The sequence below is a fragment of the Hemitrygon akajei genome, chromosome 14 (genome assembly GCF_048418815.1).
Source record: "Hemitrygon akajei chromosome 14, sHemAka1.3, whole genome shotgun sequence".
Classification (NCBI taxonomy): Eukaryota; Metazoa; Chordata; class Chondrichthyes; order Myliobatiformes; family Dasyatidae; genus Hemitrygon; species Hemitrygon akajei.
Window position 1 is genome coordinate 97,806,971 of NC_133137.1, and position 27,580 is coordinate 97,834,550.

Genomic DNA, 27,580 nt, shown 5'->3' on the forward strand with positions numbered 1-27,580 from the left:
TCGCGTGGTTAAAATCACCGGCGACAATAAACAGACCATCAGGATGTACGTTCTGCAGTTCGCTAATAGCCCCGTACAGTTCACAGAGCGCCTCCTTAGCATTAACACTGGGGGGAATGTAGACACCTAATATAAGGACAGAGGTGAATTCCCGTGGCAAATAAAATGGTCTGAATCGAACTGCCACAAACTCCACTAACGATGAGCAGTGGAAACCAGCACAGAGTTCTTACACCATTCCGTGTTGATGTAAACACACACACCGCCACCGTGAGCCTTACCGGAGACAGCTGCATCTCTGTCTGAACGAAACAAAGCTACCCCGTCTAGCTGGATAGCAGAATCCAAAATCCCTTCAGTGAGCCATGTCTCTGTGAAGACATACGCGTAGCAAACTCTGTACTCCCGCTGAGTATTACGTTGGAGTCGGATGTAGTCCATTTTATTGTCCAGGGAGCGGACATTGGAGAGCAGAATGGATGGGAGAGCCGGCCGGCTAGGGTTTGCTTTGAGCCTGGCACGGACCCCTGCCCGTTTGCCTCGCTTCCGTTTCCTCGCACATCGCTTTCGACGTCTCCATCTCCGGCTCCCAGCATCAGGCAAGTCCGAGGATTGTAGGCCCGTTCCCCTCAGCAAGCCGATGTCACGTAATTCAACCAGCAGATCTTTGTGAAGGTTTGTTTTTGGGCGATCTCTGTATTGTAGTAGTATCTGGTGATGGTAGATACCCGCTCTGTTATCCATGTGCCCTAATCGAAAATTGTATATCAAACTTAAAATAGAAAATTAAATTAAAGTAACACCAGGTCTGAAAGGCCGCTGCTGCCATGCCGTGCTGCCTTACATGAAGGGAAAGACAATGCTGTGGCTGATTGCCTCTCAGGGCAAGCTGTTGAGGCCATACACATGGGGGTTGACTATGCTGGCATGGCAGCCGAACGAGCTACTGACCCAGAGGTCCAGGCGTACTGAACAGCGTCATGGGCCTGATACTAAGTTCAAGAAAGCTGGGTTTCTCTCCTGTGCAATGTCTCAACTGGTTGACCCTGCCCCATATTCTCCACAAACTGGAGACGGACTGTTTTTGACTCCACAAATGACTTTTAGCATCAGGGCCGGAAGGCCTCTCAGAAACTGGTTGCACTAATGTCTGTGTGGCACGGCCTTAGAGAGTACATTCACAATCAGACTGCAGCCTGTGTGGAGTATCAGAGCGCAAAAATTAACCGTTACCTTCAGGCACCACCGACACCTTTTAATCTCCCTGAGCGACAGTTTGACCATGTCGAGGTGGACCTTGTTGGTCCTCTTTGCACTTTCCACAGTTTCATGCACATTCTTACCTTGCTGGACTGTAAAACCAAGTAGCCAGAGGCCGTCCCACTGGCATCGAGGAAGGCCGCAGATGTGGCTCAGGCTTTCATCAGCACCTGGGTTGGTCAGTTCATCACCCCATCTGATATTTCCTCTGACCACAGTCCCCAACTCATATCAGACCTCTGGGCTATGATGTCTCCGAACCTTGGTGTTAGGCTATATCACATTACAGTATATCATCCCTAGTCCAATAGTCTGTGTGGGCAGTTTCACTGCTCCCCAAAGGCTGCTTTGAGGGATTCCCCAGTGGATGAGTGTTGGCATAATTGTCTCCCAGTGGTCCTACTGAGGCTCATAACTGCTCCAAAAGTGGTCATTGGCGGCTGAGTTATTATAGGGACAGCCATTACGAGTGCCAGGTGATGTTATTCTGGATGCCACGACGACCTGGTTGGACTCTCAACAGCATTCCTCCCTCCTTAGTAAATTCCTTTGCAGCTATTCCTACCTCCCATCATGGCATACAACAGTCTTGAGTTCCTGTTGACCTACGTTCCATCTCTTCTGCTTTGTCTGCCATGATGCAAACCAATATCCCCTTACGCCCCCTTACGATAGCCTAGTTCTGTGTTTTGGAATGGAGAGAAAAGAATGTTATCATACTTAAGAGGGGTAACTCCAAATGTATTTATGTAGTTCACTTTAAACCAGCCCACCAATAGCGCCACGTTTGGTGCTATTCTCATGATCCTTTACCCTTTTCAACAGTTGCTAATAATTTCGTTATTCTTGCTGATGATCAAAAGATCATCAGACTTGTATAACTCCATTACAAAGGCATGTGTATTGCTTAGAGATAGACACGCTCCCTCCGACTACAGACAAATTCCAGGCAGCACTGCATTTTATCATGCCTTTGTGTGTCTTTATTCCCTCTAACAATAACTTCTTCAATTATGTCCTTAAATGTCTGCAAGAACTGGAAAGTTTCCAATTCCACTTCTACCCCTTGTTTCCCTATTCTACTAGCTTGTCCCAGATCATCATCATTTTGTCTTGTGGCCCTCTTCAATTTCTGCCGAAGGGAACTGATTTGTGTATCTATATCTGTAATACCTAAGCTATTGACTGTGGACATACCTGCTCCTAACAACTCTATCAAGCTCATTTTTCTTCCCTGCCTTTTTGTTCTGAACTCACCATGAGTAACTTGTTTAACCAGTAAAAGGAGATTAGTAAAATCCCCACAAAACCGGGAAGTCACAAAACAAGTCAAATTAAAAACTACCTCCATGTGTCTGTAACCTGGTACTAGAGTAACCTTTTTGCCAGAATCTTCTAATAATCACTCTATCTGCCCTTCCTTTCTCCCTCTGGCCCTCACTGCACTGTGGTGCTCTTGTGGTAGCTGGGGTCCTCCAATGATCAATCCTGACTGGAGCAGCCTGGTTGCTTGGCCATACAAGGTTCATTGCCACATTTAAGTGTGAATGGTTGGTCGTTCTCATGTTTCTGCACAATATATATTATTATGGACACATACAGCTACGCTACCACACAAAGCAGGGGTGGCAGATGGATGGGGTGAGGGCAGATGTGTGGGAAATGGGAGAGATGCGTTTGAGAGCAGAGTTGATGGTGGACGAAGGGAAGCCCCCTTGTTTAAAAAAGGAAGACATCTCCTTCGTCCTGGAATGAAAAGCCTCATCCTGAGAGCAGATGCGGCGGAGACGGAGGAATTGTGAGAAGGGAATAGCATTTTTGCAAGAGACAGGGTGGGAAGGAGTGAGGTTGGAATTGGAACAGGGTGTGGTGAAGTTGAGACCATTGATGTCCCGTTGGCAATTAGCAATAAAGAGATCCAGAGCAGGCCAGAGTGGGTTGTCCATGAACAGTCCCCATCCCTGACATATTTAGTTGTTTGCCTGTTCTCCATCTCCCTCTGGTGTCCCCCACTCCTCCTTTCTTTCTCCCGAGGCATCCCGTCCCATGATCCTTTCCCTTCTCCAGCTCTGTATCACTTTCGCCAATCACCTTTCCAGCTCTTAGCTTCATCCCACCCCCTCCGGTCTTCTCTTATCATTTTGCATTTCCCCTTCCCCCCACTACTTTCAAATCTCTTACTATCTTTTCTTTCGGTTAGTCCTGACGAAGGGTCTTGGCCCGAAACGTCGACAGCGCTTCTCCCTGTAGATGCGGCCTGGCCTGCTGTGTTCCACCAGCATTTTGTGTGTGTTGTTGTTTGAATTTCCAGCATCTGCAGATTTCCTCATGTTTGCTCTTTAAATTCTCTACTGCGAAGCCTCTGCCAGTGATGACTACACTGAAGAAGTTTAAATCTTCTCTTCGTCGGGAGTTCAGTGAAACCCTCTCTCGCTGCTCCCCATCTATAATTCCTTCAGCCCTTCAACTTTTCAATCATATTTTGACCTAGACCCACTATTACAGCCATATATCCTTCCTTGGAATGTGACTCCGCCGCCAACTGACTCCAGTTAGCTTCAGGATCCGTTTTCGAGCTTCTCAATTCGGACCTTCTGAGGATCCCAGGTACTCACATTTAATTGATTCTGCCTCCTGTTGTTTCTCCTGTCGAGCTCTGAGGGCGACACTCTCCGCCATGAGAAGGTACCTGGCGTCCCTATCACAATCCCTTCCATGCCTCCGGGACACCTTTTTCTCCGTTAGCAATGGACCTGTCTGTTATTTCATCCTCCGTCAGATCCATGCGTGCAAACGCCATTTCTTTGACTTTATCACGTCCTGCAAGGATCGCAAGATCTTCCATCTGCAGACCCCAGAGCATGGACTTCGTATCACAGCCCCGGCCCCAGCCGTCGATCTTGGCTGCCCCAGCAACCCAGGACATATTCAAAACCCGGACTCCAGCACCATCACCACGTGTTCCAACAGCCATGGATTTTCCCCGGCCATCGATCTCAGCTGCCCCAGCAACATAGGGCATATTCAAAATCCGGACTCCAGCACCATCAATGCGGGTTGCAACGACCATGGACAGATTCAAAGCGATTGCGCAACCACCGACTGCGACTCCAGCCTTGAACTCCAGGCCGGGTCTTCACATGCTGCGATTGTGACTCCTGTCTCCCCTTCCCCCACCACCACTCTGCAATCCCCTCTCCCTCAGATCCCATCGTCAGCTCCTGGGCCCTCAGAGGCTCCATCTTCCTCTCACCCCAACCTTTCCCTCTCCAATGACACGACCAGCCTCCCTCCCCCCTCTGATCCCATCTCTCATGCTGGGTCTTTACCATTCCCTCCGACCTACAACTCTCTGAAGCAGAGCGCTCTGTCCTCAGTAAGGGCCTCAGCTTTGTCCCCCTTCACCCACACCTCAGCGAGTTCCGCGTACGTCATGACGCTGAACTCTTCTTCCGCCAGCTCCGTCTCCGAGCTTACTTCTTTGACAAGGACTCTCCTACCCCCACCGATGACCCCTTCTCCCATCTTCAACCCTCCTTGTGCAGATTTCCTTGTGTTTGCTCTAACCATGTTAGTAACTTTCCTGTAAGAACATGGGCTCTTAACTTGGTAAGCAGCCTCATGTGTGGCACCTTGTCAAAGGCCTTCTGAAAGTCCAAATATACGGCATCCACTACATCCCCTTTATCTATCCTACTTGTAATCTCCTCACAGATTTCCAACAGGTTCGTCAGGCAGGATTTTCCCTGAAGGAAACCATACTGACTTTGTACTATCTTGTCCTGTGTAACCAAGTACTCTATCACCTGATTCTTAACAATTGACTCGAACATCTTCCCAACTACTAAGGTCAGGCTAACTATTCTACAGTTTCATTTCTGCTGCCTTCCTCCTTTCTTAAAGAGTGGAGTGACATTTGTAGTTTTCCCGTCCTCTGGCACCACACCAGAGTCCAATGATTTTTGAAAGATTATTTCTAATGCCACCACAAACTCTAACACAACCTCTTTCAGAACCCTCGGATGTAATTCATTTGGTCCGCGTGACTTATGTACCTTTAGGTCTTACAGTTTTTTCAGTACCTTCTCTCTTGTAAAAGAAACTGCACCCACTTCTCGTCCTTCACACACTACAACATCAGGCATGCTGCTCATGTCTTCCACAGTGAAGACTGATGCAAAGTACTCAATTAGTTCATCAGCCATCTCCTTCTCCCCATTATTATTTCTCCTGCCTCATTTTCTAGCAGTCCTATATCCACCCTTTTATTTTTAACATACTTGAAAACTACTTTTACTATCCACTATGATATTACTTGCTAGCTTGCTTTCATATTTTATGCTTTCCCTTCTGATGATATTTTAGCTGCTCTCTGTAGGTTTTTAAAAACTTCCCAATCTAATTTTTGCTTTGTTGTATGCCTTTTCTTTTGCTTTTACAATAGCTTTGACTTCCCTTGTCAGCCACAGTTGTACTATTTTACCATTCGAGTATTTCTTTATTTTTAGAATATACTTGTCCTGCACCTTCCTCACTTTTCCCAGTAATGCATGCCATTGCTGCTCTGCTGACATCCCTGCCAGCAGCTCCTTCCAATTTACTTTGGCCAACTCCTCTCTCATACCATTGTAATTTCCCTTACTCCACTGAAATACTGCTACATCAGACTTTACTTTCTCCTTATCATATTTCAAGTTGAACATAATCATATTGTGATCTCTGGTACCTAAGGGTTCTTTTACCTCAATCTCCCTAATCGCCTCCAGTTCATTACATCACACTCAATCCAGTACAGCTGATCCCCTAGTAGGCTCAATGACAAACTACTCTAAATAGCTATCACTCAGGCATTCAACAAACTCACTCTCTTGAGATCTATTACCAACCTGATTTTCACATTTAACATGCATGTTAAAATCTCCCATGATGGCCACAACATCATGTCTGGCAATCTGTAATAGAGCAACAAGATCATCTACCTTATTTCTTATACTACATGCACTTAGATACAGCACCTTGAGTACAGTATTTGCTGTCCTTTCTGATTCTGTATCACTAATGATTTGATACTCAGCCTGTTGGCTACAACTAAGTCCCATCACCTGCCTGCCCTTCCCGACAATCTGACTGCATGCTAGCTTTACTTTTTTACCATCTGGACTATCCTGAGTCCCTTCACTCCAGTTCCCATCCCCCTGCCAAATTACTTTAAACCCTCCCCAACAGCCCCAACAAACGTGCCTGCAAGAATATTGGTCTCCCTCGGGTTCAGGTGCAACCCATCACTTTGGAACAGATCTTCGCTCCCCCAAAAGAGATCCCGATGATTCAAGAACCTGAAACCCTGCCCCCTGCACCAGCTTCTCAGCCACGCATTTATCTGCCCAATCATCCTGTTTCTGCTCTCACCGGGGCATGGCACAGGCAGCAATCCAGAAATTACTTCTCGGAAGGTCCTGCTTCTCAGCTTTCAACCTAACTCTCTAAATTCTCTCTTCAGGACCTAATTGCTTTTCCTTCCTATGCCATTGGTACCAATATGTACCAAGATATCTGGCTGCTGACCCTCCCTCTCCAAAATGTTGTGGATGCGATCTGAGACATCCCTGACCCTGACACCTGGGAGGCAACACACCATCCGTACAAACAAGTTGGATGAACTCAGCAGGTCGGACAGCATCCGTTGAAATGAGCAATCAATGTTTCGGTCAACACACCATCTGGGTGTCCCATTCATATCCACAGAATCTCCTGTCTGTTCCCCTCACTATTGAGTCCCCTATCACTACCGCTCTGTTCTTCTCTCTCTTTCCCTTGTGCACCATGGACCCATGCTCAGTGCCTGTAACCCGGTCAGCATGGGATTCTCCCGGGAGGTCATCCCTCACACAAGTATCCAAATTGGTATACTTGTTTTTCAGGGGAATGGCCAGAGGGGTGCTCTGCTCTCACTGCCTATTTTCATTTCTCCTGACAGTCAGCCAGCTGCTTGCCTCCTGCAACTTCGGGATGACTACTTCCCTGTAACTTTGATCCGTCATATCCTCACTCTCCCGTATAAGCCAAAGGTAATCCAGCTGTTGCTCCAGATCCCTAACACGGTCTTCAAGGAGTTGCAGCTGGATGCACCTCACGCAGGTGTAGTTTCCTGGGAGACTTTGGGTCTCCCAGTTCTCCAACATCTGGCACGAATAACATACACGAGCCATTTAAATGGGACAGGAAGAGAAGAAAAGAAAATGAAAAGGAAACTTTAACAAACGCTTTATACAGAGCCGATGCCTCTTCCAAGCCAAAGCCTGTCACTTCTACTCTTACCACTGGCCTACTGCCAACAATGGCCATTCCGACAATGTCCATTCTGACAATGGCCGCTTGGCTTATCCCTTCTGTACTTTTATTTAGTTCGTAGAGGTCTGTTGATGGGGCTAATAGGCCTCGTAGAATGGACAAATGCCAGTGAAGCCCTCTTTTTAAATAACCGCTGCCGACCTGCGAGAAATATCTCTGCGTAGAGCTCTGTTGATGCCGCTGATAGGTCCTATATGACTTTGGACTGCGGGAGATGTCCGTAGTAACTGGAGGAAACTTGCATTATCATGGGGAGAACGTGCAAATTCCTTAAAGACGGTGGTGGAAATTCAAGCCCGGTCACTCCTACTGTAAAGTGTTATGCTAACCCCTATGCTCCCATCCATCTTCCAACAATACTCCTCCCAACTGCACAAATTCCTCACATAACACTAAATCTAGACCTGCTCAATCCTGTGCAGTTTGTTACTGACTCCAGATCTCCCTCTGTGTGTTGCTGCTCTGTGTTACACTCTCTGCAGGGTGGTTGCCAATTTCTTGTTTAACATTTCAATACATTTTGCTCCTCTTGTTGACTACTGCAGCATATCTTCCCACCTCACACATTGATTGAGCTGCCTTCATGTCAGAAATGAATAAACTCCAACAATGCAAGGTCCTGTGTAAAATAACCAAACTGATCACAATGAGTTCATGGAAGGAGGTGAACTACACAGAAACATGTGCATATTGAATGTACTGAGGTTTCTCAGTGGAGCTGAAAGACTGTACTGGAGTGGGGTCGATTCACTGGGACAGACAGCACTTTAACTATTATTTTCTTACATTTTATTTGAAAATTATCCAATAAACCTCTGTATCAATATCCATCAGACATGTACTGACAGTCAATGTTGCAGTCACAGACAATTTCCTGAACGAGCTTATATTGAAGATGAATCGGTAAATGCTACACTTGGAGAGTACGATAGGGAATTGAGGAGTTGGTTGTTTGATGGGAGAAATAGCGAAACAGAAGGTGTTGCACTGTAGGGAACCAGCAAATGATGGTGTGTGAATGAGCTCTGGCGTTCTGGTTCAAATGATGCAGAAACTTAATCTGTCAGTTGAATGAGATATTATGAAGTCATACAGCAGCTGGTCAATTATTGTTGGACTTTGGAGAACAGAAACATGGGAATCTCACTGATATTCTACACTGTTACATTGAGACCTCACTTGGAGTTCAGTAAATTCATTCAGATGTAAGGAAAATGTCCAATACTATTTTAAAGCTTTGCATTATCTGCACTTTCCAGCAATTAGATAGTACAGGAAATATTAGTTTATCAACAAGATCTTATTAATACATCTCAACTATCACAGAGTGAGAAAGAACAATGGACCTGTGTAGAACAAAGAAGAGTGTGAGTTAAACAATAACATTCTCTGCAAATCTTCTCTCACAATCTTACATCTGCTTCAGTTTTGTTAAACTTGTTCAGTTACTCTCCAATCAACAATCCACCAACTTTCCTTTAACCCTTGTTCTACACAGTTACAGTGCATATTTATCTTTACTTTCCCATGTCTTCCTGTGCAAATGCTCTATAATGAGCAATATTTGCATCCTTTTTATATCAGATTTACAACATCTATACATTTATTCTGAATAAGGGTTAGTTTTGTGTTCTTTTGAACAAAATCTCAGGAAATTGTCAATGTCTTCTTCTTGTCAGTTTCATGAAGATCAAGCCTTTCACAGCCTTGGACCAAATGCAGAACAAACAGCCGGATTCCACTGGTGAAGTGCTGAAGTCACAGCGTCACTCATTTAAAACATGGCAGCATTTGACTGAATGCAGCATTGAGGCGACCTGGTCATTCTAAGACAAGGGACATCATGGAGAGAATATTTCAATGGTTGGATTCATTACTCATTCAATGTAAGTTGGCTGTGGTAGAGTATCCAGCCCAGAACATCACTGCATGAATTGCTTAGGTCAGTGTCTCAGACACAACGATCATCAGCTGATTTATCAATAACTTCCTACAGCCTACTGCTTGGCAGTGGGGACATTAACTAAAGGGTAGAGATCTTAGATAATTGGTAAGTGGTGATCAGAAGTGACAGGAGGAATCACTTTAGATCAGGGAGTTGTCAGGATCTGAAATCTACTGATAGAACATGATTGGAAAACAAGAGAAGATCCAGGGAAAGGAAGATCTGTTTGGCCCATCAGTCTCACTCCACTGGAGATCAATAGATTCATTCCCACATCAGGTTAGTTCATACATCTTCCAGAACTGTCCCTGGAAAAACGTCAAGTATCAAGCAATCTATTATCTCCACATCCTTCCAAGCTCCTTCTGAGCAGAGTTCACTGCAACCTTTTGTTGGACAGAGACCATGATTCTAAATTGAACCCAGTCCTTACAAATGGATTGCAAACTTTCCAGAGTCAATGACAGAGAAAGATCTTCCCCCAAGACGGGAAATGGATGAGAAAAAGACCAGGACAGTTGTATGAATGAGTAAGTTCATCATAAGCTGTAGCTGATGTATTCACCTGAAAATTACATTGTAATTGTTGTTATTGTTAATATTTATTGAGATCTGATTTCATGAAAAACATCATGGGAACATAAATGTTTTAGGCAGCCTCTATTTCTCAATGTTCAGTTACAGAGGAACATTCCACAGTCACACTTGAAGCTCACAAGACATTCCTGCGGTTTCCCAATCATCATGTTCAAATCTGTCAGTGATTGGTTTGCAGAATTTTTCATGCAGGTGGGTCCAGCCAATTGGGTTTGATTTCAATGGTTCTTGAAACCTCCAATATCTAAGACCTGCACATAAATAGGGGTGGATCAGGATTGAAAATCTATTCGACACAGAGAGCTGGGAGAGAGAGAGGTGGGAGTGGCAGCAAGATATCCCTACCTTCACTGAGAAACCTGACACTAATGATGAATTATTTTCTTGTGTTTCAGGTCTGAGGGAAGAAACATGATGCTGATGTGGGTTTTGGTGGTGACCACACTGCTTGTCAGTGATGTGGCAGGTAAGGCCCATTGATTCAAGGAACTGTACAAATATATATCTGTCACAACACTGTGTTGGGACTGTGGGACATAAGAATTTGTGGGCATTGGGTCCGGTTGGGGTATGGTAGGAAATGTCTTGTTTGGGACATTCAACTTTGAGCTATTGAGATGGAAGATGAGTCAGAGACTCTCCTAGAGATCAGGAGACAAAGACATCAGATGATATCAAGACTGATGCATAGTGGACAGTGAGGAAGGTTATCAAATCTTGCAACACGATCTGAACCAGCTGGGAAACTAGACTGAAAAATAGCAGGTAGATTTACGGTAGACAAGTATGAGATGTTGTACTTTGGGAGGACCTGAGTTACAGGAATAGGTTCAATTGGCTAGGACATCACGCCCTGGAGCACAGGAGAATGAGGCGAAATGTCAGAGAAGAATACCAAATGATAATGACCATAGATGGGGTGAGTGCATGCGGGCTTTTTACCCTGGGGTGGGTGAGAATAAAACCAGAGGTCAGAGGTTTAGGGTGAAAGTTGAAATATTTATGGCAAATCTGAAGGTTAACTATTTCTGAGGGGGTACACGTGTGGATTGAGCTGTCAGCAGTGGCAAAAATGGATTCAATTGCAACATTTTAGAGAAGTTTGGATTGGTATTTAGATGAGATTGATATGGAGGGTTGTAGCTTAGATGCCAGTAGGTAAGACTAGGCAGAGAATCGGAAAGATAAAGAGCAGATGTGCTGAAAAAATTTCTCTCCATCACCATAAATCCTGTGAACAACTACTTGTATCCATCCCTTTGGCTTTTGCAGAGCTTGTCTTGGAAGTCCATGCTCCCACTGCTTACTATCCCACCATTCCCCATAAGTACCCTTGTATTGTTAGATCCCAACAAATGCATGGCCACGTTCTCTCAGGATTGATTTCCACTTCCACTTTTGTTCCTAGCTGACCAGTCGACAACTGTCTTCCTGTAACCTAATCATTGGTCTGTACTTTCTACAAGAATGTCAGCTTTAGAATCATCAGCAAACATCTTCATTGTCAAAGTCAAAGAAACTTTATTCTCAAATTATGTATAGGTCAGCCGTTGCTACCCTGATTATCATTTTCTTTCAGTCAATAAAAACACAACTGAATTATTGCAAATTTTATGTATTTGAAGTCAGATGAACAACAAAGTTGCAAAAGAAGAGAAATTGTGTAGAATACTGAGAACATGAATTGTAGAGTCACACTTGTGCAGACACCCTTTCAAGGTTGGTAGGTTGTGGAATGAGTTCAGAGTTGAGCTGTTTTACATTATCCATGCTAGTTCAGGAGCCTGAGGTTTGCAGGGTAATAACTGTTCATAAACCTGGTGGTGTGGTGCTGAAGGTTCCTATGCTGTTTGCGCGAAGGTTGAAGCAAGAAGAGAGCATGACCTGGATAGTGGGTGGTGGGGTCTTGAAAATGGATGCAGATTCCTTATGGCAGCAAACCTGGTTAATGTGTTAAATTTTCAGGTGGGCTTTTCCTGTGATGAACAGAGCTGCATCCACCACTTCCAGTAGCTTTTTAGAAAACCAGTCAGGATCCTCTCATGTATGCACCTATAACAGTTTGTCAAAGTCTATCTGACAGGGCTAAATCTATGCAAAATACTAAGAAAGTAGAGGTCCTGTCATGTATCACACATGAGACAGACAGACAGACATACTTTATTTATCCCGAGGGAAACTGGGTTTTGTTACAGCCGCACCAATCAAGTATAGTGTAGAAATATAGCAATGTAAAACCATAAATAATTAAATAATAATGTTAATCGTGCCAAGTAGAAAAGTAAGAAAACTAGTCGGAGTGGCAGTAACAGGCCAGCGCATGCGCATCCTTCCAATACTAACCCTCATCTAATCTATAATTTTACAGATTATACAACAAGAAAGCTATTGGCCACCATATCCATGTCAACCATCAAGTACAATTCTCCTCACCCCCTTCACCACACTTGGCTTGTCGCTATCCATCATGCCATTGTGATTCAAGTGTTTCTCCAATGTTTCCAAGTGCTGTGAGTGTACCCACCTCTCCCACCATCTCAGAAAGTGAATCCTAAATGGCATTCACTTTTAGTGAAAAAATCCTTAGATCCCCTTTGAATTTCTTATCCCTCACCTTAAACCATTTCCACTCATTTTAGAAGTCTCTATAATGGTGAATATTTTCTCACCACCACCCAATTGATGCCCCTCATTATATTGTGTATCTCTATCAGGTCTTCATTCAGCCTCCTCTACTCCGAGGAAACAAACCAATTCCATCCAGTCCCTTCTTGTATCTGAAACATTCCACCTTGGACAATGTCCCAGTGACTCTCCTCTGCACTCTCTCCTGTGCAATAATAAACTCCAGGTGTGGAATGAACAAAATGTTTCATAAATTTGTTTCTCTTAGATCTACTTGAATCACCTGAATGAGACTTTCTCAAACATTTTGTTAAAATCCATGCTTGCCACATGAAACCTTCTATCCTTACTGATACTTAATTATAGCCTCCAAAAATTCAATTTCTCATCAGATAAAACCATCTCTTTACAAAATGTTTTATCGTGGATGAACCTGCTAAACACTAAATATGAATTTGTTCCATCCCTCAGAACTGTTCGTAAACATTTCCTACTACCAGTGTCAGACAGTCATTTGTTGTTGTCAGGTTTAACCAGTGTCCCTGTTACAAAGAATGGTGTCCGTCCAGAAAGCCCTCAGTCCTCTGGCACCATGATGTGGGTAAAGAGCACTGGCCATCTTCTGCAAATCCACAGTGTGTCTGGTGTTGTGACTAATGGGAATTGTTTAATTATTCTATCTGGTTTAACATAAATACCTGTCTAAATGAAAGGGAATGATCCCGTGGACTTGGAGGAGCGATGGTACACGTTTCAAAGGCTAACCCAAGGACGTTGTGATGAAAAGTGGTTTTATTATCCTCTTGTAAACTCCTGTTACCGGTATTACAGTTACCCAAAGACATGGAATGAAGCTGAGGTAAGTCCCTGAAACCCAACGATAGTACATCAAGGCCTGGAGAATGTTGAGCTCTGCTGGTTTATTCCCATTAACTCACAGCACAGCCTCTAGTTGAATTGTCAATGATGGGTTCTTGTGTTACAGGGTGTGCTTCACTGTGGTTATGGGCTCCAGTTCCTATCAGTCAGATCAATGAGTGAGAAACTGGGAAATAAAGACCATAAAACCATAAGATCATAAGTCACAGGATCAGAGTCAGGCCATTCAGTCCATCAAATCTGCTCCACCATTCCATCATTGGCTGATTTGTTATCCATCTCAATCCCATTCTCCTGCCTTCTCCTGCAACCCTCGAAACCTTGACTAATCAATACTATCAAACTTCACCTTAAATATACCCGGTTACTTTATCTGGAAAGCTGTCTGAATTCCAGATTCACCACCCTCTGGCTAAAGAAATTTGTCCTCATCCCTGTTCCAAATCCCTGTCCCACAATCATGAAGCTGTGCCCTCTAGTCCTCAACTCCTCAACTCCTCCACTATTGGATACATCCTCTCTACATCAACTGCATCTCGGCATTTCAAGACTTGATAGGATTCAATGAGATCTCCTTTCTTTCTTCTAAACTCCAGTGAATAAAGGCCCAAAAAATCAAATGTTACTCCTTCATTTCTGGCATCATTCTTATGAACCTCCTTTGGATGCTCTCAAATCACAGTGCATCTTTATAAGAAAGGAGGACCTAAACTGTTCACAATACTCAAAGTTCAGTCAGACCAATGTCTTATAAATCCTCAGCATTTCATCCTTGCTTTTGTATTCCAGTCCTCTTTAAATGAATGTTATCATTGCATTTGCCTTGCTTACCACTGACTCAATCTGCGAGTTAACCTTCAGGGAATCCTGCATGACTACTCCCTCGTCCCTTGCAGCTCTGATGTTTGAATGTTCTCCCCAATTAGAATATAGTCCACATCTTTATTCCTTCTGCCAAAGTGCATGATCATGCCTGTCCTTCTCTGTATTATATCTGCCACTTCTATGCCCTTTTCCCAAACTGTCTAAGTCCTTCTGTACACACCCTTCTTCCTGAGCACTATCTGCCCCTCCACCTATTTTCATATCGTCCACAAACTTGGCTACAACTCCATGAATTCCTTCAAGCAAATCATTGACATATAATGAGAAAAGAAGCAGTCCCAACACGACCCCTGTGCACACCACTAGTCACCAGCAGCCAAGCAGAAAAGGCCCCTTTTATACAGACTCTTTGCCTCCTGTCAGTCAATCTTCTATCCATGTTAGAACATTTCCTGCATTACCACAGACTCTTATCATGTTAGGCAGCCTCATGTGCAGAAATGTCCTTCTGAAAATCCAAAGAAACAACATGCACTGAGTCTCCTTTGAGTATCCAGCCTGTTATTTCCTAAAAGAATTCCAACAGATTTGTCAGACAATACTTCCCCTTTAGAAAACCATACTGACTTTGGCCTATTTTATCATGTGCTTTTAAGTACCCCAAAAGCTTGTTTTTAATGACAGACTCCAATATCTTTCCAACCACTGTTCAGGATAATATCCGCTGTACCAATTCTCAAGCCACACGTTCATGTGCCAATTCATCCTATTCTTACCACCCCACCCCCACCGTCATGTGGCACTGGCAGCAATCCAGAGATCACTACCCTGGAGGTTCTGCTTTTTAGGTTTTTGCCTAACCCCCTATATTCTCTTTTCAGGAACTCCTCATTTTTCTTATCTCTGTCTTTGGTACCAATATGTTGCACAACTTTTGGTTGTTCACCCTCCCCCTTTAGAATGCCATGACCCAGTCTGAGACACCTCTAACCCTGGCAACTGGGAGGCAACATACCGTCTGGGTGTTTTTTTCAGGTCCACAGAATCTGCTTTCTGCTCTTCTAAAATGGAATCCCCTATCACTACTGCCCTCCTCTTGACCCCCATCCCTTCTGAACCACAGAGACAGACTCAGTGCCAGAGACCTGGTTGCTGCAGCTTCCACTTGATAGTTTATCCTACCCCACACCCCAGCCCCGAGAGTAAACAAATCAATCTACTTATTATAGGGGATCAGACACAGGATAATTTAGGAGAAACTCCACAACCAGCAGTTAACAATAGTGTTTGTTTTGACACCAAACACTGTGAAGAAAAATAAGTCTGTTTAAGGACATTCCTAACAACAGGTCAAATGATTTGCTGAAGGCCCAGTGTGAAGATTAAAGATAATGATACTCTTTTATTTATAGGAGTTCTGCAATCAACTCCCGCATTATGGAAATCTGGCTAGTGTGACCTCACCCAAACACAATACATTCATTTCAACGGTGATCAATGTTGTGGATGAAAAAAACCCATGGACGTGGATTGGCCTGAATGACATATGGAAGGTAAAGTTCATGATGACGTGTTACATTGTTACCACAGATAGAATTACACCGGACCACCTGCTGAGTAACTCGGATGTGGCAGTGTGAGCGTGAAGTTACTGGGTGTATCCAAATGATCCAGGGACATGAGTTTGAATCCCATTTCAGCATCCAGGAACTTGGATCCAAGTAAATAAAATGCACTAAATCCAATAATTCCCCAGTCTGGCCTCACTGTGTCTCCAGTGTGTAGAATCTTCGCTGCCATATGAAATAGTCAGACGATGATCAGGGAAGGACAATAAATGCTGGTTGTTCACAGCATCACTGTGTCCAGTGAACAAATAAATCCCACATGTTTATGACCCTGTTTATCTCCACATGAGCCTTCTCTCTCCCTTCTTCATCTGACACGATCTGTGTGACTTTCCTTTCTCCATCTTTTCCTCACCGAACATTGACCCCAGTGAGTCACCCATCCTAACAGTCTGGAGAAAAGGGTTTCTCTCAAGGAGCCTGTTAGTGGGAACTGAACTGAATTGACAGAGGAAAGAGAGGTTGGCTCTCAAATAGAGGAAGCTTGGACATAGTGTGAAAGGGAGGATAGGCAGATGATATAGAAGGGTCATGCTCAGACCGATAGTTTGAGATGTGTCTATTTTAATGCGAGGAGTATTATGAATAAAGCGGATGAGCTTAAAGTATGGATCAGCACTTGGAGCTATGATATTGTGGCCATTACAGAGTCTTGGATGGTGCAGGGGCAGGAATGACTACTTCAAGTGTCAGGCTTTATGTATTTCAGAAAGGAAAGGGAGGGAGGCAAAAGAGGTGGGGCGTGGCACTGTTGATCAGAGATAGCATCACGGCTGCAGTAAAGGAGGAAGTCATGGAGGGATTGTATACAGAGTATCTGTGGGTGGAAATTAAGAGCAAGAAGGGATCAATAACTCTACTGGGTGTTTTTTATAGACCACCCAATAAATAGTAACAGGGACATTGAGGAGCAGATAAAGAGACAGATTCTGAAAAGGAGTAATAATAACAGGGTTGTTGTGGTGGGAGATTTTTAATTACCCAAATATTGATTGCATCTCCCTAGAGTGAGGGGCTTAGATGGGATAGAGTTTGTTAGGTGTGTTCAGGAAAGTTTTTTGACACAATATGTAGATAAGCCTACAAGAGGAAAGGCTGTACTTGATCTGGTATTGGGAAATGAACCTGGTCAGGTGTCAGGTCTCTCACTGGGAGAGCATTTTGGAGATAGTGATCACAATTCTATCTCCTTTTCCATAGCATTGGAGAGGGATAGGAACAGACAAGTTAGGGAAACGTTTAATTGGAGTAAAGGGAAATATAAGGCTATCAGGCAGGAATTTAGAAGCATAAACTGGAAACAGATGTTCTCAGGGAAATGTATGGAAGAAAGGTGGCAACTGTTCAGGGGATATTTGTGTGGGGTTCTGAGTAGATACGTTCCAATGAGACAGAGATTATGGTAGGGTACATGATCCATGGTGTACAAAGGCTGTTGTAAATCTAGTCAAGAAGAAAAGAAGAGCTTACAAAAGGTTCAAAAAACTAGGTAATGATAGGAAACTATAAGAATATAAGGCTCGCAGGAAGAAGCTTAAGAATGAAATTAGGAGAGCCAGAAGGGGCCATGGAAAGGCTTTGGTGGAAAGGATTAAGAAAAACCCTGAGACATTCTACGAGTATGTGAAGAGCAAGAGGATAAGATGTGAGAGAATAGGACCAATCAAGTGTGATAGTGGAAAAGTGTGTATGTAACCAGAGGAAATAGCGGAGGTACTGAATGAATACTTTGCTTCAGTATTGCCAACTTCAGGACTGCCAACACAGATGCCTTGTGCAGGAAGGCACAGAGTCGACTGTACTTCCTTAGAAGGTTGGCGTCATTCAATGTCTGTAGTGAGATGCTGAAGATGTTCTATAGGTCAGTTGTGGAGAGCGCCCTCTTCTTTGTGGTGGCGTGTTGGGGAGGAAGCATTAAGAAGAGGGACGCCTCACGTCTTAATAAGCTGGTAAGGAAGGTGGGCTCTGTCGTGGGCAAAATACTGGAGAGTTTAACATCGGTAGCTGAGCGAAGGGCGCTGAGTAGGCTACGGTCAATTATGGAAAACTCTGAACATCCTCTACATAGCACCATCCAGAGACAGAGAAGCAGTTTCAGCGACAGGTTACTATCGATGCAATGCTCCTCAGACAGGATGAAGAGGTCAATACTCCCCAATGCCATTAGGCTTTACAATTCAACCGCCAGGACTTAAGAACTTTTTAAAAGCTATTATTAATGCTTTATGAGATAGTGATTTAGATGCATATCATATTTTTTTACTGAGTTAAGTATTGTATGTTATTAGTTTTGCTACAACAAGTGTATGGGACATTGGAAAAAAAGTTGAATTTCCCCATGGGGATGAATAAAGTATCTATCTATCTATCTATCTATCTATCTATCTATCTATCTATCTATCTATCTATCTATCTATCTATCTATCTATTCACTACAGAAAAAGATTCTGGTGATTGTAGGATGACTTGCAATAGACTGCAAAGCTTAAGCATGTAGATATTAAGGAAGAAGATGTGCTGGAACTTTTGGAAAGTATCAAGATGGATAAGTCACCAGGGCTGGACAGGATGTACCCCAGGCTAATGTGGGAAGTGAGGGAGGAGATTGCTGAGCCTCTGGCAATGATCTTTGCATCATCAATGAGGACGGGAGAGGTTCCAGTAGATTGGAGGGTTGTGGATGTTGTTCCCTTATTCAAGAAAGGGAGTAGAGTTAGCCCAGGAAATTGTAGACCAGTGAGTCTTACTTCAGTGGTTGGTAAGTTGATGGAAATGATCCTGAGAGGTAGGATTTATGAAAATTTGGAGAGACATAACATGATTAGGAATAGTCAGAATGGCGTTGTCAAAGCCAGGTGATGCCATATGAGCCTGATTGAATTTTTTGAGGATGTGCTTTATCACATTGATGAAGGTAGAGCTGTAGATGTAGTGTATATGGATTTTAGCAAGGCATTTGATAAGGTACCCCATGCAAGGCTTATTAAGAAAATAAGGAGGCATGGGATCCATGAGGACATTGCTTTGTGGATCCAAAACTCGCTTGCCCACAGAAGGGAAAGTGTGGTTGTAGACCAGTCATACTCTACATGGAAGCCAGTGACCAGTGGCGTTCCTCAGGAATCTGTTCTGGGACCCATACTCTTTGTGATTTTTATAAATGACCTGGATGAGGAAGTGGAGGGTTGGGTTTGTAAATTTGCTGATGACAAAGGTTGGGGGTGTTGTGGATAATGTGAAGGGCTGTCAGATGTTACAGTGGGACATTGATAAGATGCAAAACCAGGTTGCAAAGTGGCATATGGTGTTCAACTCAGGTAAGTGTGAGGTGGTTCATTTTGGTAGTTCAAATATGATGGCAGAATATGATATTTATAGTAAGACTCTTTGCAATGTGGAGGATTAGAGGGATCTTGAGGTCCGAGTCCACAGTACTTTCAAAGCTGCTATGCAGGTTGACTCTGTGGTTAAGAAGGCATACAATACATTGGCCTTCATCAGTCATGGAATTGAGTTTAAGAGCTGAGAGGTAATGTTGCAGCTACAGAGGACTCTGGTCAGACACCATTTGGAGAACTGTGCTCAATTCTGGTCGTCTCACTACAGGAAGAACGTGGAAACCATAGAAATGGGGGGAAAGGGGAGATTTACAAGGAAGTATTGCCTGGATTGGAGAGCATGCCTTATGAGAATGGGTTGAACTCAGCCTTTTCTCCTTATAACCATATAACAATTACAGCACGGAAACAGGCCAACTCGGCCCTTCTAGTCCGTGCCAAACGCTTACTCTCACCTAGTCCCACCAACCTGCACTCAGCACATAACACTCCATTCCTTTCCTGTCCATATACCTATCCAATTTTACTTTAAATTACAATATTGAACCTGCCTCTACCACTTCTACTGGAAGCTCATTCCACACAGCTACCACTCTCTGAAATTCCCCCTCGTGTTACCCCTAAACTTTTGCCCCCTAACTTTCAACTCATGTCCTCTTGTTTGAATCCGCCCTACTCTCAATGGAAAAAGCCTATCCGCATCAACTCTATCTATCCCCCTCATGATTTTATATACTTCTATCAAGTCCCCCCTCAATCTTCTATGCTCTAAAGAATAAAGACCTAATTTGTTCAACCTTTCTCTGTAACTTAGATGCTGAAACCCAGGTAACATTCTAAAAAATCTCCTCTGTACTCTCTCTATTTTGTTGACATCTTTCCTATAATTCGGTGATCAGAACTGTACACAATACTCCAAATTCGGCCTTACCAATGCCTTGTACAATTTTAACATTACATCCCAACTCCTATACTCAATGCTCTGATTTATAAAGGCCAGCATACCAAAAGCTTTCTTCACCACCCTATCCACATGAGATTCCACCTTCAGGGAACTATGCACCATTATTCCTAGATCACTCTGTTCTACTGCATTCCTCAATGCTCTACCATTTACCATGTATGTCCTATTTTGATTAGTCCTACCAAAATGTAGCACCTCACACTTATCAGCATTAAACTCTATCTGCCATCTTTCATCCCACTCTTCTAACTGGCCTATATCTCTCTGCAAGCTTTGAAAACTTACCCACAACAACACCTATCTGCATACTTACTAATCCAATTTACTATCCCATCATGCAAATCATATGACAAACAGCATTGAACCCATTACAGATCCCTGAGGCACACCACTAGTCACCGGCCTCCAACCTGACAAACAGTTATCCAACACTACTCTCTGGCATCTCCCATCCAGCCACTGTTGAATCCATTTTACTACTTCAATATTAATACCTAACGATTGAACCTTCGTAACTAACCTTCCATGCAGAACCTTGTCAAAGGCCTTACTGGAGCTCACATAGACAACATCCACTGCTTTACCCTCGTCAACTTTCCTCATAACCTCTTCAAAAAATTCTATTAAATTTCTCAAACATGACCTTCCATGCACAAATCTATGCTGACTGTTCCTAATCAGGCCTTGTTTATCCAGTTAATTATATATACCATCTCTAAAAATACTTTCCGTTAATTTACCCACCACTGACGTCAAACATACAGGCCTATAATTGCTAGGTTTATTTTTAGAAACCTTTTTAAACAATGGAACAACATGAGCAATACACCAGCCCTCTGGCATCATCCCCGTTTCTAATGACATTTGAAATATTTCTGTCAGAGCCCCTGCTATTTCTATACTAACTTCCCTCAAGGTCCTAGGGAATATCCTGTCAGGATCTGGAGATTTATCCACATTTATATTCCTTAAAAGTGTCAGTATTTCCTCTTCTTTAATTGCCATAGTTTCCATAACTTCCCTACTTGTTTCCCTTACCTTACACAATTCAATATCCTTCTCTTTAGTGAATACCAAAGGAAAGAAATTGTTCAAAATCTCCCCCATCTCTTTTGGCTCCACACATAGCTGTCCACTCTGATTCTCTAAGGGACCAATGAGCGACAGAGGACCATCCTTAGAGTGACAGAGGATGAAAGGAGACCTGATAGAGGTGTACAAGATGATGAGAGGCATTGATCATGTGGATAGTCCGAGACTTTACCCCAGGGCTGAAATGGTTAGCACGAAAGGGCATAGTTTTAAGGTACAGAGGAAATGTAAGGGGTAAGTGTTTTACACAGAGAGTGGTGAGTGCATAGAATGGGCTGCCAGCGGCGGTGGTGGAGGCGGAAATGATAGGGTCGTTTAAGATTCTCCTCGATGGCTACATTGAGCTTAGAAAAATAGAGGGCTATGGGTAAAGCCTAGGTAGTTCTAAGGTAGGGACATCTTCGGCACAGCTTTGTGGGCCAAAGGACCTGTATTGTGCTGTAGGTTTTCTATGTTTATATGGATTGATTAGTGACTCTCCTTTATTTATTGTTCTGCACCTCAAGTGGAAACTTTTCTCCATGCTGAACTTGTTGAATCTTCACATTTGAGGGAGGATCCCAGTGAGCTACTTGACCATTCCACACACAATCATCTGGCTTTAACATCCAAGTTTTAATTTTAGCTCTGGCTCTACAGCTAGAGCAGGTTGCTATTCAGAAAGAGAGTGCGAGAGACAGAGACAGAGAGACAGACAGACAGACAGAGACAGAGGGAAATAGAGAGACAGAGAGAGATATCAAACTCAGTCATTGAGGGATGACAATGTTCAAGTTTGCTCAAACTTTATTGATAAGTATGAATTCTCATTTCTGGTCCTTTCCCTGCAAATATTTTCTCAGCTTCAGTGGTGTCTCCATACCCTATCGATACATTGGAGACCAGAACTGTACACAGGATCAGAGTGTGTCACAAATTTTCAAGTCTCCAAATCCCATTTGGTTTTGTAGTTTGTGTTCATTCATGTGAAGTTCTTCTGTCTTTTCTCCCTCTAGTGTTTATGAGATCAGTCTGTGTATTTGTACTCAATGACTCATTGTCCCTTCTCCCTCCCTTCTCCCTGAGTTGTCATTATTCCTTCTCCCTGACTTTTACTCTCAGATCCGGTTTCGTTTGTTCCAAGGATTCTGTTACTTCCATGAGATTTCCCCCACCCTGACAGACCATCATTTAAAATCTCATTCACTGCCCCGTTTGTCCTGTCTGCTCGTATTCTGGTCTCACTCTGACTCAGGTCCAGCTCCTCCCTGTACCATTAAGTGACAGGTTACTGAACGTTCCCACAGGAATAATCACTGATTTATGTCCCACAGGAAGGGAATTTCACATGGAGTGATGGAACAAGCTACACCTATAGAAATTGGGCTAACTATGAACCCAGTAATCACCAAGAAAATGAAGACTGTGTGCAGATTCATTTTTTTTCAGGTAAGTGCAGCAGTGAGAGAAATGTTATTTTTTCAAGTCCATTTCAGACACAGTATTGCAGAAGGAATGAACCAGCCCCATGCTCAGCAGAACTGGACTCATTGCCCAGTTAGAGGAGGATAAATGGGATGTATTGCAAGGACAGGGGAACAGTTCATGTATGAAGATGAGAAAAGACACTTCCCATGCTGGGAATCTGAGATAAAACCTGCATTTTCACAAACACTCAGCAGGTCAGGTAGCAACTATGGAGAGAACAACAGAGTTAATATTTCACATTGAGAACTTGGTCAGGTTCAACTCAGTGTTACCTTGTATGTGGAGCGATGTACAAGGGATGTAATACCAGGTTTGGAAGATCAACAATGTGCCACTGTAGATAAAGAAAGTCAAAAACATGAAGAAGCGTAAAGTTATCAGTGTAAAATTGAAAGCTGAAATATTATGTTCAACTTCTGCATCACTTCATGTGGTATATTAAACTATTCAATGGATTACAAACTCTGTCCACGTTATGTGAGGTCAATGGAATGGGGAGGGCTCAGATTATCTCTGATGGGACAGTCATATTTTCCAGCTCACACATAGAGTTCCAACCCAGCGTGAACCAAGCACTCAGTTTGGAACAGTTCAATCCCCGGTGAATATTGCGTGATGTCCGGTTTGAGCAACACACACTCTGACTGCACATGGTCCACAGGAAGTGATTCCCTTTATTCACAAGGCAAAGTCATGGAACATGGTCAGGGAAACTTCATGGCTCTCAGACAATGAACACTTAAACTAATCTGAAAATTGAAAATGCTGGGTAGCTTAACAAGGCCTTTGATAACTTTCCCCGTGGTAGGCTGCTCTATAACATTAAGTCACATTGAATCCAGTCTGAGCTGGTAAGATAGATTCAAATGGCTTTGTAGTGGAAGGTAGAGGCTGGTGGTTGAAGTTTGTTTCTTGTTTTGGAGATTGATTTTGGGCATTATACCATCAATATCGGAACCTTTGTTATTCATTAGTTATCTAAATGATCTGGATGCAAATGCACAAGGAATGAAGACAGTTTTTCCCCTATTGACATCAATGGATCTGGGGTTGAGAAGCTTAACAGCTTTAAGTTCCTCGGCATAAACTTCACCGAAGATCTCACATGGCCTGTACATACCAGCTGTGTGGTGAAAATGCTCAACAGCTCCTCTTTCACCTGAGATGGTTGAAGAAGTTTGGTATGGGCCCCCAAATCCTAAGAACTTTATAGGATGCATCACTGTCTGGTATGGGAATTGAACTTCCCTCAATCGCAGGACTCTGCAGAGAGTGGTGCAGACAACCCAGTGCATCTGTAGATGTGAATTTCCCACAATTCGGGACATTTACAAAGACAGGTGTATAAAAAGGGCCCCGAGGATCATTGGGGACCTGAGTCACCCCAACCACAAACTGTTCCAGCTGCTTCCATCCAGGAAACAGAACCGGGGGATAAAAGCCTGGACTAACAGGCTCCGCTTCTTCCACCAGGCCATCAGACTGATTAATTCATGCTGATGCAACTGTATTTCTATGTTATACTGACTATCCTATTGTACGTAATATTTATTATAGATTACTATAAGTTGCACATTGCACATTTAGACGGGGATGTAATGTAAAGGTTTTTATTCCTCATGTATATGATGGATGTAAGTAATAACATCACCTCAATTCAATTCAATAGGTTTTCAGAAGTCACAAGATTAGGGAGGTGTTGATCATAGTGAAAGAGGTTACTATAGTTTATGGGGGATCTTCTTCAGTTTAGAAATTAGGCCAGGGAGGGAGAACTGATTCATTTTGGAAATTCAATCTGGTCTATGTATGGTCAGGCATTCTGGATTACAGTGGGACAGAGGAACAGAGGAGCACATGTGCATGGTTCATTGACAGCAGCTTCACAGATAGAACGAGTGCTGAAAAAGTCTTTTAGCACACTAGTCTTCATCAGAAAGGACAGAGAAAGTATTTAGGAGGATGTTGCCAGGAGTAGAGGGACGGGTTTGAAGGGAGCGATTTGCCAGACTGGACCTCTATTCCTCGGAATATTTGAGTCCAGTCTGACATTCTAAGGTGACCTGAACAAAATGTTTAAAAGTATGAGAGGCATAGAAAAGATAGATGGTAACAGTCTATTCCCCAGTTTAGGGGAGGAGAAAATTAGGAGGCATAGATTTAGGTTTGAGGGGAATGATTTTAAAGAGAACGGAGGACAACTTCTTCAATCAGACAGAGGTGAGGATATGGAATGAGCTACCAACATCAGTGATTGAGACTGGGTCAGTATTCTCATATTAAAAGTACTTGGATCGGTACAGAGAGGGATGGGGTTTAGAATGGTACAGGCCAAATGCAGAAAATTGAGACCAAATGGTTGGAAATCATGGTTAACGTGGACTTACTGGTCTGAAACACTTCTATCCATGATGTATTGTTCTGTGACCCTGTGATTCTAACAGGCAGCGCCTACAGAGAGAGAAAAGAGTTTAAATCTTCATCAATGACTTTCCTGTTTCTCACACTATACATGCTGCCTGACCTACTGAGTATTTCAAGTATTATTTTCAGATTTTCAGCCTCTGCAATGTTATGCTTGTGGACTAACAGGTCAATTTGGATTCCTTTTTCCTGTTTCAAGGTACTGAAAAGTGGAATGATTATAACTGTGATGAGACACATGGTTTTGTTTGTTCCTACAAACTGCACTGAAATTGGAAGACTCCAGAACCATCCACTCATCATTTCAAACAGTGGATTCATTTCCCTGAATTCTTTGTAGCCGCTCTCACTGTCTGTGGTGTCTGTACTCGCTTAGTTTCTCAGCCAATAATAAAGAGAATTGCATCCTGAGTTGTGTGTTTGTTGTTGTATGAGTCCAGTTTCCAGCAGCCTTCCTGTCCCACTGTTGCTCCCTCCCCACCTCTACACTCATTGCTAAACTGAGGGGAATTCAGCACAGACTTTGCAAAATTAACTCATTCATTTTGGCCACAATTGGTGTGCTGGGTTCTGGCAACAGCACATGAGAGTGAAATAAAGGATCTCTGTTCAATAGATAATTGACAGAAATGGGAAAGAGATGATTTCCCATAGAATTCTAGGAACTGTGACACTCCTCAGAGGATTCTACTCCTGACCTTCCAATGAGATTTTCCTGTTTCTGATCACCCTGTTTCCAGATTAAAACTTCCCCAAGTGACATGATCACATGGCAGGAGGGAAACCTCATCTGCCAAGAGATGTTGAAGGACAACAGTCATTCTTTACTCACAGAATAAACAGCATGTACTCAAGTCTGCATGAAAAACAACACCTCATATTCTGCCTGGGCATCACATCCTGAAACCTGTTACTATGAACATTGAATTTTCCACCTTCTGGCAAATTCTCTCCCTCTGTCCATTAGTTCTCCCCTCCAGATCTTCCTGAGTCCCATCACCATGTCCCATTCCCCTCTTTAACCTTCTCCATCTGCCCATCACCCTCAATTTCTTCCAATTGGATCCCTTCTCCCACTGCTCCCATTTGCTCTCCCCAGCTCCTCACTTTATTCCCTGCTCTGCCTTCATCACCTATTGGATTACAGCCCTGTCATCCCTTTATCCCTTCCACCAATTTCCTCCCAGCACCATTCACACCCTCCCATGTTCCATCTGCATACCACCTCCCACTACCTGGATCAACCTTGACAGGGGCCTTCATGAAGGGTCTCGGCCCGAAACGGCAACTATTCTCTTTTCCATAGATGCTGCCTGGCCTGTTGAGTTCCTCCAGCATCTTGTGTGTGCTGCTTGGATTTTCAGCATCTGCAGATTTTTTCATTTGTGAGTAAAAAGAGCTACTTTTTAAATTGGAGTGGTGATTGAGATTTTAACGGCAGAGTTTCACAGCAGTATGTCCGAGTTCAGGAGAGACCAATCAGCAAGAGGGATTCATTTAGAAAGGGCCAAGAAGAATAATTCATGTGCAAGCAGAGTGGCCATTCTTTAGGAGTGTGCCAATCATTAGAGTGGCTTTGGCACATCAGGCTTAAGTGAGAGTAGGTGTTGGGTGAGGTAAATTGTCTTGTAAGTTATCTTTGTTCATTCTTCATCTATCAGAGCATACTATAGTGAGAATAGCTCCAGGGGCAGTATTTTGTATGATATGTGGTTTTGTGGGAAGTCTGGGATCGTGTCCATGGCATTCTCAGGGGGGATGGTGAGCAGCCAGATGTCTTGGTACACATTGGCACCAATGATATAGGTAGATAAGGTGAGGAGGTCCTGAAGAGAGATTTTAAGGATCTAGGGAGAAAGCTGAGAAGCAGGACCTCCAGGGTAGCAATCTCTGGATTGCTGCCCATGTCATGAACCAGTGAGGGTAAGAAGAGGATAATTTGCCAGGTGAATGTGTGGCTGTGGAATGAGTTCGGGGGCAGGGGTTCAGATTTGTGAATCATTGGGATCTCATCTGGGGAAGGGATGGGGTGTACAAAAGGGACCAGTTACACCTGTACCCGAGGAGGTCCAATACCTTTGTTTAAAGATTTGCTTGTGTTGTTTATGTGGATTGAAACTAATTTGGCAGGTGGATGGGAACTGGAGTGATAGTACGGAAGATGAGTAGTTGGTTTACAAATGGA

The 27,580-nt window shown here is 43.4% G+C and overlaps 1 protein-coding gene across 1 annotated transcript; it reads left to right on the forward strand.

Moving 5' to 3' along the window:
• The first annotated feature begins 10,408 nt into the window (after positions 1-10,408).
• On the forward strand, positions 10,409-25,806 carry LOC140738838 (alpha-N-acetylgalactosamine-specific lectin-like). Its single transcript, XM_073066752.1, has 6 exons — positions 10,409-10,471; positions 10,549-10,619; positions 13,492-13,637; positions 15,895-16,035; positions 22,818-22,932; positions 25,595-25,806. Exons 2-6 carry the CDS (start codon positions 10,565-10,567, stop codon positions 25,663-25,665), a joined length of 528 nt encoding a protein of 175 aa, XP_072922853.1. The 5' UTR covers positions 10,409-10,471; positions 10,549-10,564; the 3' UTR covers positions 25,666-25,806.
• Positions 25,807-27,580: the final 1,774 nt, after the last annotated feature.

Bases quoted from the DNA above. Each gene is read 5' to 3' on its own strand.
- LOC140738838 (XM_073066752.1), top strand. From the start codon at position 10,565: ATGATGCTGATGTGGGTTTTGGTGGTGACCACACTGCTTGTCAGTGAT. The intron at 10,620-13,491 runs GTAAGGCCCATT...TCTAAATGAAAG, and splicing joins GCTTGTCAGTGATGTGGCAG to GGAATGATCCCGTGGACTTG. The intron at 13,638-15,894 runs GTAAGTCCCTGA...TTTTATTTATAG, and splicing joins AGACATGGAATGAAGCTGAG to GAGTTCTGCAATCAACTCCC.